The 16,790-nt window shown below is 51.5% G+C and overlaps 1 protein-coding gene and 1 pseudogene across 1 annotated transcript; both read left to right on the top strand.

Moving 5' to 3' along the window:
• Positions 1-790: 790 nt before the first annotated feature.
• LOC123171319 (BTB/POZ and MATH domain-containing protein 1-like) lies at positions 791-6,798 on the top strand (annotated as a pseudogene).
• A 3,741-nt stretch (positions 6,799-10,539) lies between these two features.
• LOC123164800 (BTB/POZ and MATH domain-containing protein 2-like) lies at positions 10,540-11,661 on the top strand. The gene has a single exon (XM_044582373.1). The coding sequence runs from the start codon at positions 10,633-10,635 to the stop codon at positions 11,659-11,661; it is 1,029 nt and encodes a 342-aa protein (XP_044438308.1). The 5' UTR covers positions 10,540-10,632.
• The last annotated feature ends 5,129 nt before the right edge of the window (positions 11,662-16,790 follow it).

Raw genomic sequence — 16,790 nt, 5'->3', positions numbered from 1 at the left:
TCAGGCGAAAGCTTCGAAGTTCTTGCTTCCATCCACCACCGCCACGCCCTCATTGCCTTCAATCTTCCATTACTCCCGATCCCTGACCTCTTTCCCGGCCGCCATGGCACCTAAAACCAGTAAGGGCAAGGGAGTGGCCAAGGATGTCGGGGAGAAGGAGGTGTCGGAGAGCGAGTTGGCAGTGTGGCGGATGCAGCTTGCCATCTTCCCCTCGACGGTCGATGCGGTCAATCTCAGGGACTATTTCAAGCCTCTATGGGGGTGAAGATGATGGGGCACCCGGCCACGCACATCATCCCCGCCGATTTTGCTTAGGCCGGCCCAAATCGGTACCCTTTCTTCGTTGACAACTTCTCCTGCGGGCTCTGCCCCCTTTCTCCGTTTTTTTCAATGATGTCATGCACACCTACGGCTTCCATCTTCTTGATTTCACACCGAATGCCGTGGCGTGCATGGCCCTTTTTGCCCACCTCTGCGAGGGCTTTGTCGGAATGCTTCCCAGCACGGCGCTCTTCCGCCACTACTTCTATCCCCGTATCCAGGCGGGGGGCACCATCTCCGGCTGCGTCACCTGGATCCCACGGACCCAGGAGAAGGGCACGTATCCGGAGGGCGCCCAGAAGGAGAGGTGGGAGGAGTGGCGGGGCCCGTGGCTATGGATCGAGGAGGAGGATCCGCATGAGTTCTGCCGAGTTCATGAGAGCCCGCCAGTCCGTCGCAGGGACTAGAGCGATTCCGACGCCGACGACAAGAAGCTCGGGGTCGCTACTACCAGAATCCATGCTTCAGCATGGCCGGGCTCACCCTCGAGATGATTGAGGCTAACTTCATCTGCCGCCGAATTGCTCCACTGCATAACAAGGAGAGGCCGGCCTGGCGCTTCCAGAACACGGTCGACATCATGAGGCTTCGCCCTGGCTTGAAGCACAACTTCATGGTGATGGGACACGCCCATTTCTGTCAAAGGCTCTTCCAGCTTGACGTGGATAGCAACGGCAGGGCGGAGAGGAACGGCAAGGCTGCGAAGGCCGGCAAGGTCGTCAAGGGGCCCCTGTTTGGGCTGCCGGCGGGACTAGTCCTGCTGAGCAACAATTCTCGGCCAACTGACATTATCGCCATGATGCCGGACTTCAACGCACATGGCCTTGACCCAAATTGGGCTGAGCCGGAGGCTGAGCAGGTGCAGGAGTTCTTCGACAGCCTGTCGGAGAGGTTCATCCACGATGAGCCACTGCTCGTCCAGGACACCACCCAGGCGGAGCTAGACTACATCGCCGCCAGGGCGGCGGAGGCGGCGCTTGCCAGGGAGACTGGCAGCGCCGGTTACGTGGAGGACGAGGCCGATGCGGCCGCGGAGGAGAAGGAGCTCGCCTAGTGGGCGGAGTCGGCCGGGGAGGCCAACGGCGCCAACGCCGAGGCCCCCTTGTCGAAGATGCGGACAACGAGTCGTCCGAAGAGGAGGTCGGGGTGAACGACCCCCCGGTCGCGGGGAGGCAGCGCGTCCTGAGGCGGGCCAGTTCTGGTGAGCAGGTCCGGCTCGGCAGGATCACGCAGTAGCAGCCGCCCCAGGAGCAGCTCGTGCGCGAGACGAGGGCGATGAAGGCTGCGGCAACGACGAAGCCGGCGATGGCCGCGATGGCGAGGAGGAAGGCGGCTGCTTCCTCCTCGACCAAGCGGTACCGGACCCCATCTCCTTCCCCTTCGGGCAGCACTTTGGAGGCCGAATTTGACCTCGGATCTTTCAGCCCGGCAACGAAGAGGAAGCTAGTGGAGGAGGAGGAGGAGGAGGAGGAGGAGGAGGAGGAAGAGTAAGTATTTCATTCCCCGCATCATCTCCTGACGTCACTCCAATGTTATCTTTCTTTGACTTGGCGTTGTCTTCACAGGGGCGTGGAGACGCTGACCCAACGGGTGGCGAAGAGGGCCAGGGCCTCGACGGGCGACAAGCCCCCGGCGGGTACTTCGCACACGCCGTTGGTGGTGGACAACAATTCAGACAGCAGCCCCCGGCGTAGCCCCCGCTTCAGCCCCCAGCGTAAGCTCGTCACTCACTCCTCCATCGATGAGCTTCGGGGTGTGATTCTTTGATGCTGATCTTGCCGAGCTTGGAGGAGAGGAAAGGCTGCACGAGGAGCCGCTGAGGGCCACCCCCAACACGCTGCCCCCCCCCCCCCCAACCACGCCGGCCCAAGGGGCGTCTCCGGCAAGGGCATCCACTACCGTGCCCACGCATATGGAAGAGGAGGAGGAGACGAATTTGGGTGCCAACGGTTCTGCCCCGGCACCAAAAGCTGGCGGGGAGGGCGCCACTTCTTCTCAGCCCGGCGTGGGTGAGTTAATTGCTTTTTATCCCTGTTCTTGCTTCTTCTTTTTGAACCTTGGTCTTGGCTTCGCCTGATTCCCCTCCTCGGTATCCAGACCCTTCCCCGGCAGACCGGGAGGACGTTGACACCGTCATTGAGGAGGTCTCCAGGGAAGCCGAGGCCGAGGCCGACAAGATCGCCGCCGAGGAGGCCGCCAAGACTGCCGCTGAAGTGGCCGCCAAGGGGCCTGCTGGGGCGGCCGGCAAGGCTGCTGCCGAGGAGGCCTGCACGGGGCCTGCCGAGGGGGCTGGCACGGTGCCTGCCGGGGAGGGGGTGGTCGACGACCAACCTTCCTCGACCGCCGCCTCTGGCTCGGGCAGGTACCTGAAGGTGAGCGATGACTTGTTCGTCCACCTCTCAGGGACGGCGAGCACCAGGGCGCCCACCGAGGGAGAGGTATTTGATGACGAGGTGCTCGCCGCTGCCGGGCTTGAGGTTGTTGACGAGCCGAGCACCGGTGGCGGCGGTTCCCAAGAGGAGCAGCTCCTTCGGGCCATGAGCGCCAACTTCCAGAAACTCTAGGTGCTTCACTGTGCCCGCCTGGACAAGGCAAAGTCCAAGATGGCAGCGGTGGACAAGGCAGAAGCAGATTTCAAGGAGCTGAGACGCAAGCCTGGCTCCGCGACGCCCACCAGGAACTGAAGGAGATACAAGGCGAGCTGGCCGAGCGCAAACAAGAGCTCCTCCTAAAGCAGGCTGACATCAAGAAGGCCCAGGAGCTGGCGAAGGAGCAGGCCGCCAAAGATGAGGCCGCCCGACAACAGCACCAAGCTCTGTTGAACTCCCAGGAGAAGGACCTTGCCGCCCGTGAGGAGAAGCTCGCCGCGACACTCCGCGGCAAGGATGAGGAGGTCGAGAAGCTCATCGTGCAGCGGACCTAGGAGCTGGAGCAGAGGCACGAGGAGGCACTCAATGCTCAGGCCCAGGTACAGGCCGGCAAGGTGAAAGAGCTAGAGGAGGAGCGGGATGGGCTGAACGAAGAGGTGCTGAAGCTGACGAAGGAGAAGGACACGCTCAACGGTGCCTTGGTGGAGGCGTAGGCGAAAGTCCTCGGCAAGGCCGAACTGCTCTCCAAGGCCAATGGCTCCATCAAAGACCTGCAGCTGAAGCTGGAGGGTCTTGAGGGGACGCTTTCGGAGGTCAGGACCCGGGAAGAGACCCTGACCAAAGCCCTCGAGGACGAGAAGAAGTTGCGGAGGAACGACACCGCCAACCACGAGGATTTCGTGAAGGGCGAAAACCGCTGGATCAGCCGCCTCGCCGACGTTGCCGCCAGGATCACCACGAAGCTGGCTACCATGGGGATGCCGAATGTGAGGTACGCCCCGGAGCCGAACTTGAGTCCCAACACCAGCCTGACTCTATTCTTCGAGAGCGTTCTTGGGGCTCTGGAGTAGCTCCGCTCCAACCGGGCAACTTATTTGGCCAACGAGTCCCGGAGGCTTTGCCGGGGAGCCCTGACCAAGGTACGCACCAAGGTAAGATAGTCTCATATCCATTTCGTGGGGAGAAAGGACGAGACTTGCCTGCTCCCTTCCCATGCTCCCATCCGTGCTCCCGCATACGTGGCTTGATTTGATTGGAAGAAAATAAGGCCCGGCCCCACCCCCTGAAAATCAGGGGGGGAGATGATTAGATTAGAAAAGAAAAAGGGAAAAGAACAGCCGTAGGATGAAGTGGGAGCACGGATAGGAGCATGGAGAGGGAGCAGGCAAGCCGGATCCGGGGAGAAAAGGGTGCAGGGATATGAATTGTAGCCCAAGTCACCAAATTCGGGCTGTACATGCATGTTGTATCAATCGGTTCCCATTTTGCCGCACATTTACATATATCATACTAGCAGGCTACCTCCTTCCTCAAAGCTCTCCAAGCCGATCATGTCAATGTCGGCTCTCCTGCCTGCCCTGCGCTGCGTCGGTCGGAAGCAACTCCCCGCTTCGACCATCTTCCCGAGGCATGCGACCGGCTCGCACCTACTTCGGATCAATGAGTTCACCAAAGTCAAGGACGTGGTGGTCGAAAAGGACTCCCGTGGCACTAGTAGAAAAAGAGGCTTCCATACGCCCCCATTAGTCCCCAAAATAATCGAACCGCGACCAAAGGGGTCTTTAGTCGCGGTTCGGGAGGAGACCCGCGACTAACTATCTGGGCCCAGCGCGCTCGGTCGACAGCTGGCGGACGGGAGGGGCTTTAGTCCCGGTTGGCCAGGCCAACCGGGACTAAAGGTTAGACCTTTAGTCCCGGTTGGTCTGGCCAACCGCGACTAAAGGGATTTGAGGCCTCATTTTCAAACTCTACACCCCCCCGATCGCCTTTTCAGTTTTAGAAAAAACAAAAGAAAATGATGGAAATGTCAAAAAAATAAAACAAAATAAGTTTCTCATGTGATATGTGGTCTAGTTGTTGGGAAAATTAACAAATATGAATTTCGACTTTATTTGCAAAATCTCTCTGGAAATTCTTAAAATGGGCATAACTTTTGCATACGAACTCGGATGAAAAAGTTTTTTATATGAAAAATTATCTACTCAAAAAGTTACATCCGAATTTAACCGGAGGAACCCTGTTAAACATTTTTAGAATCCCCAAAAACCTAACCGAAAAAAAGATACGGGGCTTTTAAGATCTGGAGAGGCAAAAAAATTCAAAAAAATTCAAATTGTGGTCAAACTGTGGTCAAACTAATTATTCTAGAATATTAGTGTTACTAAATAATTATTTCAGTTTTTTTAAATTTTGGTCAAATCTGGTCAAACTGTGGTCAAACAGTGGTCAAACAATGGTCAAACTAATTATTCCAGAAATATTAGTGTTACTGAATAATTATTGGTTTTTAAAACAATAGTTTCAAACTCAAACAGTGAAATGTGTCACTTCATGCTTAAGCTAAATTCCTGAGGGTTAATAGAATTGACATCCTACTATTGTCAGGAAAACAACAAGTGCAGACTTAGAAACGAGGGAGAATAGAACCCGGAAGTTAAGCGTGCTCAGGCTGGAGTAGTGAGAGGATGGATGACCGTCCGGGAAGTTAGATGATTTGGAATGATGAGGGGTGATTAGAGATTAGAGGATAAATTGAGCAGTGATGAGGGGTGGTGATTAGAGATTAGAGGTTAAAATAATTCAGAAATTTGAAAATAAAAAAAATAAAAAAAATTCGCAAAAAAACCAGGTTTAAACCTGCGGAGGAGGCCTTTAGTTCCGGTTAGCCACGAGAACCGGGACTAAAGGACGGGCCTTTAGTCCCGGTTAGCCACGAGAACCGGGACTGAAGCCTTTAATCGCGGTTCGTAGAGGCGCGACTAGGGGGGGTCTTTAGCCGCGCATATTTAGTCCCGATTGCACAGCCGGGACTAAAGACCTTTGCGAACCGGGACTAAAGGCCTTTTTTCTACCAGTGTGGGCTGGAGATGAGATCAAGCACATTCGCCGTCGGCGGCCACGACTGACGTATTTTGTGCTATCCAAAGGGACACTGGCGCGACGGCCACATCTCCCTTTTCCTCGAACATGGCGGTCGCCATGCTAGCCACAAACCGATCGGGGATATCATGGCAAAGATCCAGTTTAGTATACTTTTGGAATTGTTTGGATTGCTTACCACATGTGTCATGTGGTCCAGTTTAGTATACTTGACCAGGCCTTGGAGGCATCATACACCAAAACCATACTAATGCAGCGCTATGGCTCCCACTATCAATGGGGCGGATTCGAGTGGTTCATGACTGACGAGGATTTCGACAAAGAGAAGCATCTTAAGGATGACTGCCTGACCGTCCTGTGCGATCTCACCGTCGTCGTCACCGGAACTGAGGAGCGCATGGAGATTCTGCCGGTGGCGCCGCCCTTCGACTTGCATGGGCAATTCGGGGAAGCCATCTGGAACAAGGAAACACCGGACGTGGAGATCAAGGTCGGCCAGGAGAAGTTCTTTGCGCACCGGTGGATACTTGAGGCGCGTTCACCCGTCTTCAAGGCGGATCTCTCGCCCGCTTCTAGAATCTACGACAGCACCACTCAACTACTATGCGTGGAAGGCATGGACCCCGAGGTGTTCAAGGCTCTGCTCGAGTTCATCTACACGGACTCGCCTCCACATGCGAACCTGCTCGAGGAGGCGAAGACGGCCGAGATGCTGCTCGTCGCGGCGGACAGGTATGAACTGGAGAAGCTGAAACTGGTCTGCGAGGAGGCACTGTGCCGGCACATCGGCATGGGCTCCGTGTTTGCCACTTTGGCGTTGGCCGAGCGGCACGGCTGCCCCGTGTTGAAGGAGGCATGCATGCGATTCCTGTCTTCCCCCGGTAATCTGGAAGCTGTCATGGCAATGGATGGGTTTGAGCAGCTAAAGAAAGATTGCTCCTCTGCTCTCTTGGAGCTTGTCGTCAACAAGATGGTGCAACAAAGCTCCTCTGCTCCCTCGGGGCTTTAATTTTATCGTCAAAAAGATGATTCAACAGGAGCAGTAAGGCCGGTATTGTGTGGCATGCCCATGCCCCGGTATGCAATCTATATATCTATTATTATATGGTGTCGTTAGGTCTCAGTTGACTAAGCCTTAGTCAAGTGATAAAGAAAAAAGAAAAACTGAAAACAAATTTTTTAACAAATCTCCATGCAAAATCAAAGAAATATAGTATCGACTAAGACATAAACTGAGACTTAGCAAAACTGTTATTATATTCTATCTATATTAGAAGTGTTTGACGAGCTCATCAGAAAAAGAATAGGCTACAAAATTCCACAAACATCAGAAATACCCAATCATTTATTTATTAGATTAAAAACTTGTAGCCATTAGATGTGTTTTAAAGTGAAAAAATTTCACATTGCCATTATATATGACAGAAAATGTTTCATTCACACTGCTTTACTATCTCTACTTTTTCTTACTCAAGAAAAAAGTGCTCCTTTTTCTGCAAGGCGGAGTGCTTCGTTCAACAATTCATATTTTTCCTGATGATCATTCTTTAAAAACTGCCTTAATTATCTCATCTTTTATTGACTTACCAAATAAACTATATTTTATTTGACAAGTCAATAACTGATTACAAAATAAAATCACGGGCAGAATTTGATACATATATACGTATTTACATAATTATATAATACGGACAGATAAATAATAGACTAACATACTGGAATATTTATACCTCGTAATAACGCACGGGCGAGTACCAGCAAAAAAAAAACAATCTGGCTTAAGACCTCCCTTTGAAAAAAGGTACCTTATACTGAACAAAAATTACCGTGATGTGATCAGATTCCTCTATATGCACGCATGTATTTTCGTTCTTCAAATAATAACTACAGTTAAGGCATCTCCAAGGCGGACACGCAAACCTCCCGCAATTGTCTGAACTGCGAAAGCCATTCAACACAGTTCTATACCGATCCGCGGGAAGGTCCAGACGTGATTTCTCCTGTAAACCAGAGACAAACATGTGGAGGGGGGGGGGGGGCTTTGTGTGAGTCCGGACCGATCCCACGCCCGGTTCTGACCGTCCTGGCCCACCAAGACCCCTACTCCCTCTCCTGTGTGCGTTCCCGCCCGGCGCCAGCTGCCCGCATTCATGCCCCTATAGAGCCCGCCACTCAACATTGAAGATGGCTCAGGGCGGATGCGACCTCTCACTGCCTCCGCCATTGAAGCGGTTCGTCGGCCATTTGCTATATAAAGGCGGCTACACCCGGCTAACTCCACACCTGCACTATGGTGAGACCCAATGACGGCCGCAGAAACACTTCTTCTTTCAGCGTCAGTGGTTGCTTCAACCCGGTTTCGTGGATAGGGTGAATAAAATTTGGGTGGATGCGAGGCGAAACCGACCACACCGCTATAGCCCCTTATGCGACGTGTTGGACGAATGGCAGCACTGCATTCGGAGATTGCGTCATCACCTTAGGGGATGGGTGGCTAATGTGGGGATCCTTGTGCGAGTACGTAAAGAGGCCCTGATGGCCGAGACAAGGGATCTCGATGGCAAGGCAGATTCGATTGGGCTTTCCAATACGGAATGGGCTAGAAGATATGCCGCGGAGGATGAGATGATTTTCATTCTCACATGTGAGGAAATATACTGGCAACAGAGAGGGCAACAGAGATGGGTGCTTAAGGGAGATGCTAGTATGGAATTTTTTTCACGCCATGGCTAATGGTCGCCGTAGGAGATGCATTATCACTTCCCTAGAGAGAGGAGCATTGTTTATTCTGACAGGGAGGCCCTTAGATCCCATATTGACGTCTTTTATCGAGACTTATTGGGTTCCACTTCGGGAGGGGCGGCATCGCTTGGACCGAATATGAGGGAAGGCCAAAGGCTGGTATCCCCTCTAGATAACCTGGCGCTCACTCGGCCTTTCTCCTTTGATGAGATCACGAATAACCTTAATGCCATGAGAGGAAATACTACTCCCGGACCAGACGAGTTTCCGGTTACATTTTATAAGAAGTTATGGAGTTTGGTGGGGCCCCAATTTGCTACTCTGGTACATGAGTTAACATTGGGCAGGATGGATGTCAAACGCCTAAACTATGGGGTTCTCGCGCTGATTCCTAAAGTCCAGGGTGCGGATAATATTAGACAATACCGACCTTTAACCTTCATCAATGTGAACTTTTGCCTTCTGGCCAAAGGGTTCGTGAAATGGCTCGCTCCGGTAGCTAACAAGGTGATTGACACTAGCCAATCGGCCTTCATCTGTGGGAGAAGCATATTAGACGGGGTGGCGGTTCTACATGAGGTTCTACAAAAGATCAGACTAACCAAGGAAGAGGTGTTTATCCTCAAGATTGACTTCGAGAAAGCATACGATAGGGTCCGGTGGGATTTTCTCGAGGAGGTTTTGAGCCAAAAGGGCTTTGACCCTCTTTGGACCAGCTGGATGCGGCAACTGGTCTGGGGCGGCCAGACGGTTGTAAATATTAACGGCCACATCAGGTCGTTCTTTAGGAACAAACAGGGAGTCTGCCAAGGTGACCCAATCTCGCCTCTCCTATTCAATATCATTGTGGATGCCCTGGCAAGGAACCTCGACCGTGCAAAGGCAGCCGGACATATCTCGGGAGTGGCGTCTGGTATCATCCCAGGAGGGATTTCTCATCTCCAATACGCCGATAATACGTCAATCTTTATTAGAAACTCTGAGGGAAATTATTAACCTAAAATTTCTTCTGATGTGTTTTGAGGAGATGTCAGGCCTTAAGATAAATTTTGAGGAGCTTTTGTCATGGGGGGTGACCTTGAATCCCAGCTTCGTCCAGCACACATGATGAATTGCGGCGGTGTGCTGGAACAAATACGGCCGTGTACTGCAACCATGGCCGTGAAATGCTAGAACCATGGAGACCAAAAGCTGGGATGATCCACGTGCTGGAACCCCACGGCCGGGGAGCAGCGACCACGGCCACCACCACGACGGAGGTGAGGGCGTGCTGTGACCTCGACGCCGCGCGCTGGAACGCCGTGAACTGGGGTGTTGCGGCTACGTTGACAACGGCGAGCACATGCTGCGACTATGGCGGCCGCGTGCTGGCCGACAACGAGCAACGACGGAGCGCTACGAGATGGCGGTCGCGTGCTGGCCGGCGACGAGCAACGGCAGAGCGCTACGAGATGGCTGCCGCGAGGAGCGTGCGCACAAGGACGAGCAGTTTCGCTAATCACCGGCCAGATCGAAATGGCTGTGTGCGTTGTGGCCGAAAAGATCGTACGGGCGCGGTACGACCGGCCGTCGGCTAGTAGTGGCCAAAAAAAAATGAGAGCACCTAATTACCAGCACTTCATCTAATGGATGGGTATCAATCAATCCAATCAGCCGGATCGGATGACGCCTAGTGTGGCCCTTTAGCAAAGCCGAAATCTTTTCCTTTCCATATATCATACCGAAGGAGTAATGTTCTTGAAAAATACCAAAGGAGAGTAAGAGGAAAGATTTTGTGGGGCAAAAGGGGGTAGGGATGAATTGTAGCCCAAGTCACTACTATATTCAGGCTGTACATGCATGATGTATCAATCGGTTCCCATTTTGTCGCACATTTACATATAGTATTGTAGTAGTCTACCAGCTGCCTTTCTTCTCTTCTAAAAAAAGAAGACAGCAAGCCGCTGTCATCTCCTTCCTCAAAGCGCTCCTAGTCCTAGCTAGCCGATCCTGTCCAATGTTGGCTCTCCTGTCCGCCCTGCGTGGCGCCGGTCGGAAGCAACTCTTTGCTTCAACCATCTTCCCGCGGCAGGTGACTAGCTCCGGCTCGCACCTGCTCCGGATGAATGAGTTCAACAAAGTCAGGAACATGGGGGTCCCAGAGGACTTTGAGCACTTCCGTGGGCCGGAGATGAGATCGAGCACGTTCGCCGTCGGCGGCCACGACTGGCGTGTTTTGTGCTATCCAAACGGCCGCTGGCAGGAGGACCACATCTCCCTTTTCATTGAATATGCCGGCCGCCATGCTAGCCAGGAATTAATCGGGGATACAATGGCAAAGATCCAGTTTAGTATACTCAACCAGGCCTTGGAGCCATCCTACACTAAAACCACAATACTGCAGCCGATCCATGGTTCCCGGGAATGGGATGGGTTCGAGTCGTTCATCACCCACGAGGATTTCGACAAAGAGAAGCATCTCAAGGATGACTGCCTGACCATCCTGTGCGACCTCACCGTCGTCGTCACGGGAACCGACGAGCGCATGGAGATTCCGCCGGTGGTGCCGCCGTTCGATTTGCATGGGCAACTCGCGGAAGCCATCTGGAACAAGGGAAGCCCGGACGTGAAGATAAAGGTCGGCGGGGAGACGTTCCCTGCGCACCAGTGGATACTCGAGGCGCGCTCACCCGTCTTCAAGGCAGATCTCTCGGCCGCGTCAAGAATCTACGACTACGACTACAACAGCACCGCTCAACTACTACACGTCCGTGACATGAACCCGCATGTGTTCAAGGCTCTGCTCCAGTTCATCTACACAGACTCGCCTCCGGATACGAGCCTGCTCGAAGCGGCATCGACGGCGGAGAGTCTACTCGTCGCGGCGGACAGGTATGAGCTGGAGAAGCTGAAGCTCGTCTGCGAGGAGGCACTGTGTCGGCACATCGGTATGGGCTCGGTGTCTGACATTTTAACTTTGGCCGAGCGGCACCGCTGCCCCGTGCTGAAGGAGGCGTGCATGAGATTTCTGTTTTCTCCGGCTAATCTGGAAACTGTCATGGAAATGCATGGGTTTGAGCAGCTAAAGAAACATTGCTCCTCTGCTCTCTTGGACCTTGTCGTCAAGAAGATGACGCGACAGGAGAAGTAATAAGGTGCCATGCGCGGGAATGGAATAAATAAGTAAAATAAAAGACCTTTTACAGTAGAAAAAAGTCCATTTTACTACCTTGAATAAAGTGGGTGGTTCACTTTACCACCTGATCAATATTTCTGCTTCTTGTAGCCCCCAAACAAACTCAAACTGGACAAAACACCCCCTTGACTGGTTTGTCTCCACCCGCTGCTGATGTGGCAGTAGTCAACGGCGGTATTTGACTAGTGGGGCCCACTCGTCAGGTGACCCATCAATGTCTCCCGGCGGCGCTGTAGGTGGTTGTGGTGGCGCGGCTGACCGGAGCAGCAGCTATGGGCACGGACCGGAGGTGGAGGCCGATGGTGGGGTCGCTAGACGGCGGCGAGGTGCTGCAGGAGGCCCGGAGGTGGCCGGCGGCGAGCTCCTGGTTGGAGCAGGAGTGGTGAAGCGGCGGACCAGAGCTGGGAGTGAGAGGTCGTGGCCTCCCGTCGACCAGAGGTGGCCGGCCATGGGGGAACGGGGTGCAGGGGCGGTGGCGCTTCGCACCACGTCTCACCCCCGGCTGCGCGGGGCAGGAGGCGCTGGGCTGGGCCTTGCGGGGGCGTCGGACCAGCGGATCTGGCAGGGCGACGCGGGAATTGGCGCTGGAGCGAGCGTCGTCCTCCTGGCGGCGCAGTGCAGCTTGGGCGTTGCGGTTTGGGGAGGCCGGCGGGCGCGGCTTCCGGCGGGGAGGAGGAGATGGGGAGCATCCGGATTTGGGCGAGGAAGGCCGATTCTCACCGGAATCGGCGCTGGCGACGGCGGATGGAGCTCCATGGCGGCTCCTGGTGCTCCTGCGAGAAGAGAGGAGAGAGACGTGAGGGAAGGAAAGAGAGAGAGAAGAAGAGAGAGGAAGGGGAGGAAGAGAAAGAGGGGGAAGGGAGGAAGAGGGGCGGCGCGACTGGAGCTGCTGCTGATGCGGGCGCTCGTCGGCTGCGGCAGGGAGCCACCGGCGTGAGGAGGAGGGAGCCACCGGCAAATGTCCAGGGGGCATTTTGGACGATTATGGGTCAAAACCACCGTTGACTTGTGCCACGTTAGCAGGAAGTCGAGACAAACCACCCAGGGGTCTCTTTCAACCGGTATGGGTTTGTTCAGGGGGTGAAGGGAGCAGAAATATTGATCGGGGGTTAAAATGAACCACACGCTTTATTCAGGGTAGTAAAATGGACCTTTTTCTTTACAGTACATCAGAAGTGTTAATTTTTATGTTAGGACGGCCCAGATTTAATAATACTACAACAGATTTTCGGTAGTATATTTTGTGCCTAGGGGCTTTTTCGGTTGGCAAGTGCTTGGCCGGTTCCATCCGAAAACGACTGAAGGGCAGAACTGGCAAGATTTCATGTCTTCATTCCCCATTTCCCATCCCTTGTCCGCACCGCAAAACCCTTCAATAACTGTTCTACACCAAGCACAAACTAATCAATCAGTATCCATTGCACACACGCACACAAATCCCGCACTAACGAATTACAACCCCTGTTGTAACTTAATACCCTAAATTCACTTATCAAAACACAGTCTTCCCAAGTTATGTGTGCGCAGCCATGGCGGGTGGGGAGCAGCAGCACGCGCAGAGGTACTGCCGGTGGAGCAAGGCTGATTTCTTCCCGTTCCGTTCCTACTTCCTAGAAGCATGGACACTGCTACCAGCACTGACAAGGGCGGCTGCCTCGTTGCTAGGCCGCAGGGGAGGAAGATCACAGGACGGCGGCATGGGGCGGCTGCGTCGTCAGCTCGTCGCTAGGATGCACGAAAGGAAGATCTCAGGGCATCGATGGACGTTTGGCCCTGTGCGATCGAGGAGAAGGACGTCGGGACTCGGGCGGCTGCTTCGAGTGATGAATGGCAAGCAAACTAAGGGGGTGTTTGGTTCAGGGACTTTTTAGTCCCAGAGGCTAGAAAAAGTCTCTAAAAAGTCCCTAGGAACCAAACGGGAGGGACTTTTTCACAGGAACTAGAAAAAGACTCTACTAGAGAGTCTTTTTTTATTAGTCCCTGGGACTAGAAAAAGTCCTAGGACTTCTGAACCAAACACCCCCTAAGCTCTGTGTAGTCGAGAATGGTCAAATTGTAATTAATTGCATTATTTAAGAATTGTGATTAAATCTAAGAAAGAACAAATCTACCCTACGAGTGAATTACCGGAATGCGCTACCGCAAATATTGGAGGAATTAATATTGACCATTGGATCGACAATATACTACTCACATTTTTTGAGTAGTACGACGTACCATAAAAATTCTCTAAAATAAATGAAGGAAGAAGCTAGTGTTCATGATTTTTTAAATTTCAAAACTATTTTGAAAAATAAAAAATGTTCAATGTTCCAAGTTTAAAAAATAAAAAATATAACAATTTTCCTGGATTCAAAAGGATGTTCAACAAATTTTAAAAATGTCCAAAAAATAAAAAAATGTGCCAAGTTTTAAAAATCCTCAAGAATTTAAAGAGATTCATGGATATCCGCACTGAGGAGTCCAGTACGCCGACCAGCGCCGCGGCCAGACATCTGGTCGCGACCCCTGACATCTGCATCCTGCGAGGCCCCGGACATCCGGCCCCAGCCCGGACGCGTTCCATGTGGACCGTTGTATATAGACCTTCACCTCCTCGTAGTTGGGGTTAGGAAAGTATATTGAGCTCATCTATCCCTCCCCTTGAAGATGAAGACCTCCTAGGAGAAAGATCCCCAAGTGGATATCAAGACCTCCCTTGTGGAGAAGACTATCATCAAGACCTCACCTCCTTTGGAGTGGGAAGAACTCTACATTTGTGCTATTTTCTTGGATTGTTGTTGTATACTTGTGGATCTCATGTATGCTATCCTAGTAGATGGGTGATTTGGCTTTTGTTTGAGAGTTTCCTCCTATTGTTCTTGTTTATTCCCCCTCCCCCCTTCAAGTGTGAAAAGATCATCAAATTATGGTTCCACCCTACATCAAAGATGGTTTTGTTTTAATGTCCTCGTTGCAACGAGCTCAGTGTTGGCCGACTAAAAGGCGACATGTTCAATAGTTAGGTGTGGAAGAGATGCGTATGTTGAGATGGATGTGTGGTCACACGAGGAAGGATCGAATCTGGAATGATGATATACGAGATCGAGTTGGGGTAGCACCAATTGAAGAAAAGCTTGTTCAACATCGCCTGAGATGGTTTGGGCAGATTCAATGTAGGCCTCCAGAAGCTCCGGTGCATAGCGGACGGCTAAAGCGCGTGGAGAATGTCAAGAGAGGCCGGGGTAGACCGAAGTTGACATGGGAGGAGTCTGTTAAGAGAGATCTGGAGGATTGGAGTATCACCAAAGAACTACCTATGGACAGGGGTGCGTGGAAGCTTGCTATCCATGTGCCCGAACTATGAGTTGGTCGCGATTATGGGTTTTACCCCTAGCCTACCCCATTGTTGTTATTGTTGTTGTTGTTGTTGTTGTTGTTGTTGTTGTTGTTGTTGTTCAAAATTGAAAATAAAATGAAAATGCAAGAGGATGAAACTAGCATGATGTAGGTGGGTGAAGCATGAAATCCCTGGCAAAAACATGCATGCGTGGGATAAAGTTAATTGATGGGCTGACAAATCACATGTAGTGACTAATGCTCATCATATACATGGGAGACAAGCATGTGTGCATGGGAATCTCTAACATGATTGATGGTTGAGCCATGCACGGGATATCCGTGCATGGTAGAATTGCTTTTTCGGAGGGACTAGAAATCAGTCGACTGATTTCTATCCAAGTCTCAGTCGATCCCTCCATTGAATATTTTTTACGCTAGCTGCTTGTCAGGTTTAAATCGGCCTATTAGGATGATGCGTCCAGCATGTTTCTGTTTGTTTGTTTGTTGGGCGGTGGTTAGAAATAGATTGTGCAAATGCAAAGAGGAAGCGTGTTGTCTTGTTTTTTCTACTAGACCAGCATGTGTGTCCTCCACGCTCAGTGTCTTCCCCTATATCTTTTAGCATGTCAATTATCAATGCACACTCTTATTTTTCTCCACGTTTTTTATTTTCCTCCATGTTGTATGTCAATGTTTGCTCATATAAGATTTGGTTAAACGATAAACCGTTTAATCTATGGGCCAAGATTGGTGCAAATTTGTGTTGCATTTTCTTTTTCTGGTCGCAACATTGTTTATAATTTATTTTCAAAATGTCTTGAGCCAATTTATTTTGGATTACAAGGGTAGTTTTCGTTTTGAATTTTATTTTTGTTGCTTCTTTTGAAATTATTACTTATTTCCATTCTTCACATTCGTTTCTTGTTCTCTCATAATTCTTTCTTTGAAGTATGTTTGTGTGTTTTTTCATTTTTATTTTTATATTTTATTAATTCTTAATTGTTCACATTTATTTTTGTCATTTTTAAAATCATACTATCAGCTACATGTACATCCATCCACATGTGACTGCACACATCGTATCGGCGTGTAATTATGTTTTTATTTATTCTTTACTTTTTAGCCTCAAAGGAAATATTGATTGTATGTAGCAAGTTCGTTTATCCATGCAAAACTACACACATCTTGCTCCACATGCAATTGGTGAAGAACTGGCTTTTGCATATATTTCCTCCTTTCTTTATCGGGAGAAGGGGGCAGTTGCAACTGCAAGTGTTAATGGGCTATGGGGAGAGGCGGGTGTAACACTAGGCATGCAGTTGCAAGTGTTTCCCTCGACTGAAACTGCATTGACCTTTGTTTTGTAAGTGATTTGTTGGAGAGGGGGGGTGAGTTGCATGTCCAATACTAGGCATGCAACTATAAGTGTCACCCCGACTGAATGTCTCCCTCTCAATTGCAACTAGCCTTGTGTTTTTGTCGAAGGACGGTGGGAGAAGGGGGCAGTTGCATGTCCGGCAATAGGCTTGCAACTGCAAGTGTCGCCCTCGAGTGCAACTGCATGTACATACATCCGACAGCAACAGACCTTTTTTATGGTGGGCGGCGGGAGAGGAGCGGTAGTTCGATGTCCGACACTAGGATTGCAACTGCAAGTGTCGCCCTCGACTGCAACTGCATGCCTACATACTTGACTGCAACTGCCCTTTTTTGCATGTAAGCGGCGAGAGAGGTGGGCAATTGCATGTCCAACACTAGGCATG

The sequence above is a fragment of the Triticum aestivum genome, chromosome 7D (genome assembly GCF_018294505.1).
Source record: "Triticum aestivum cultivar Chinese Spring chromosome 7D, IWGSC CS RefSeq v2.1, whole genome shotgun sequence".
Classification (NCBI taxonomy): Eukaryota; Viridiplantae; Streptophyta; class Magnoliopsida; order Poales; family Poaceae; genus Triticum; species Triticum aestivum.
This window is presented reverse-complemented; position numbering and strand designations above follow the sequence as displayed.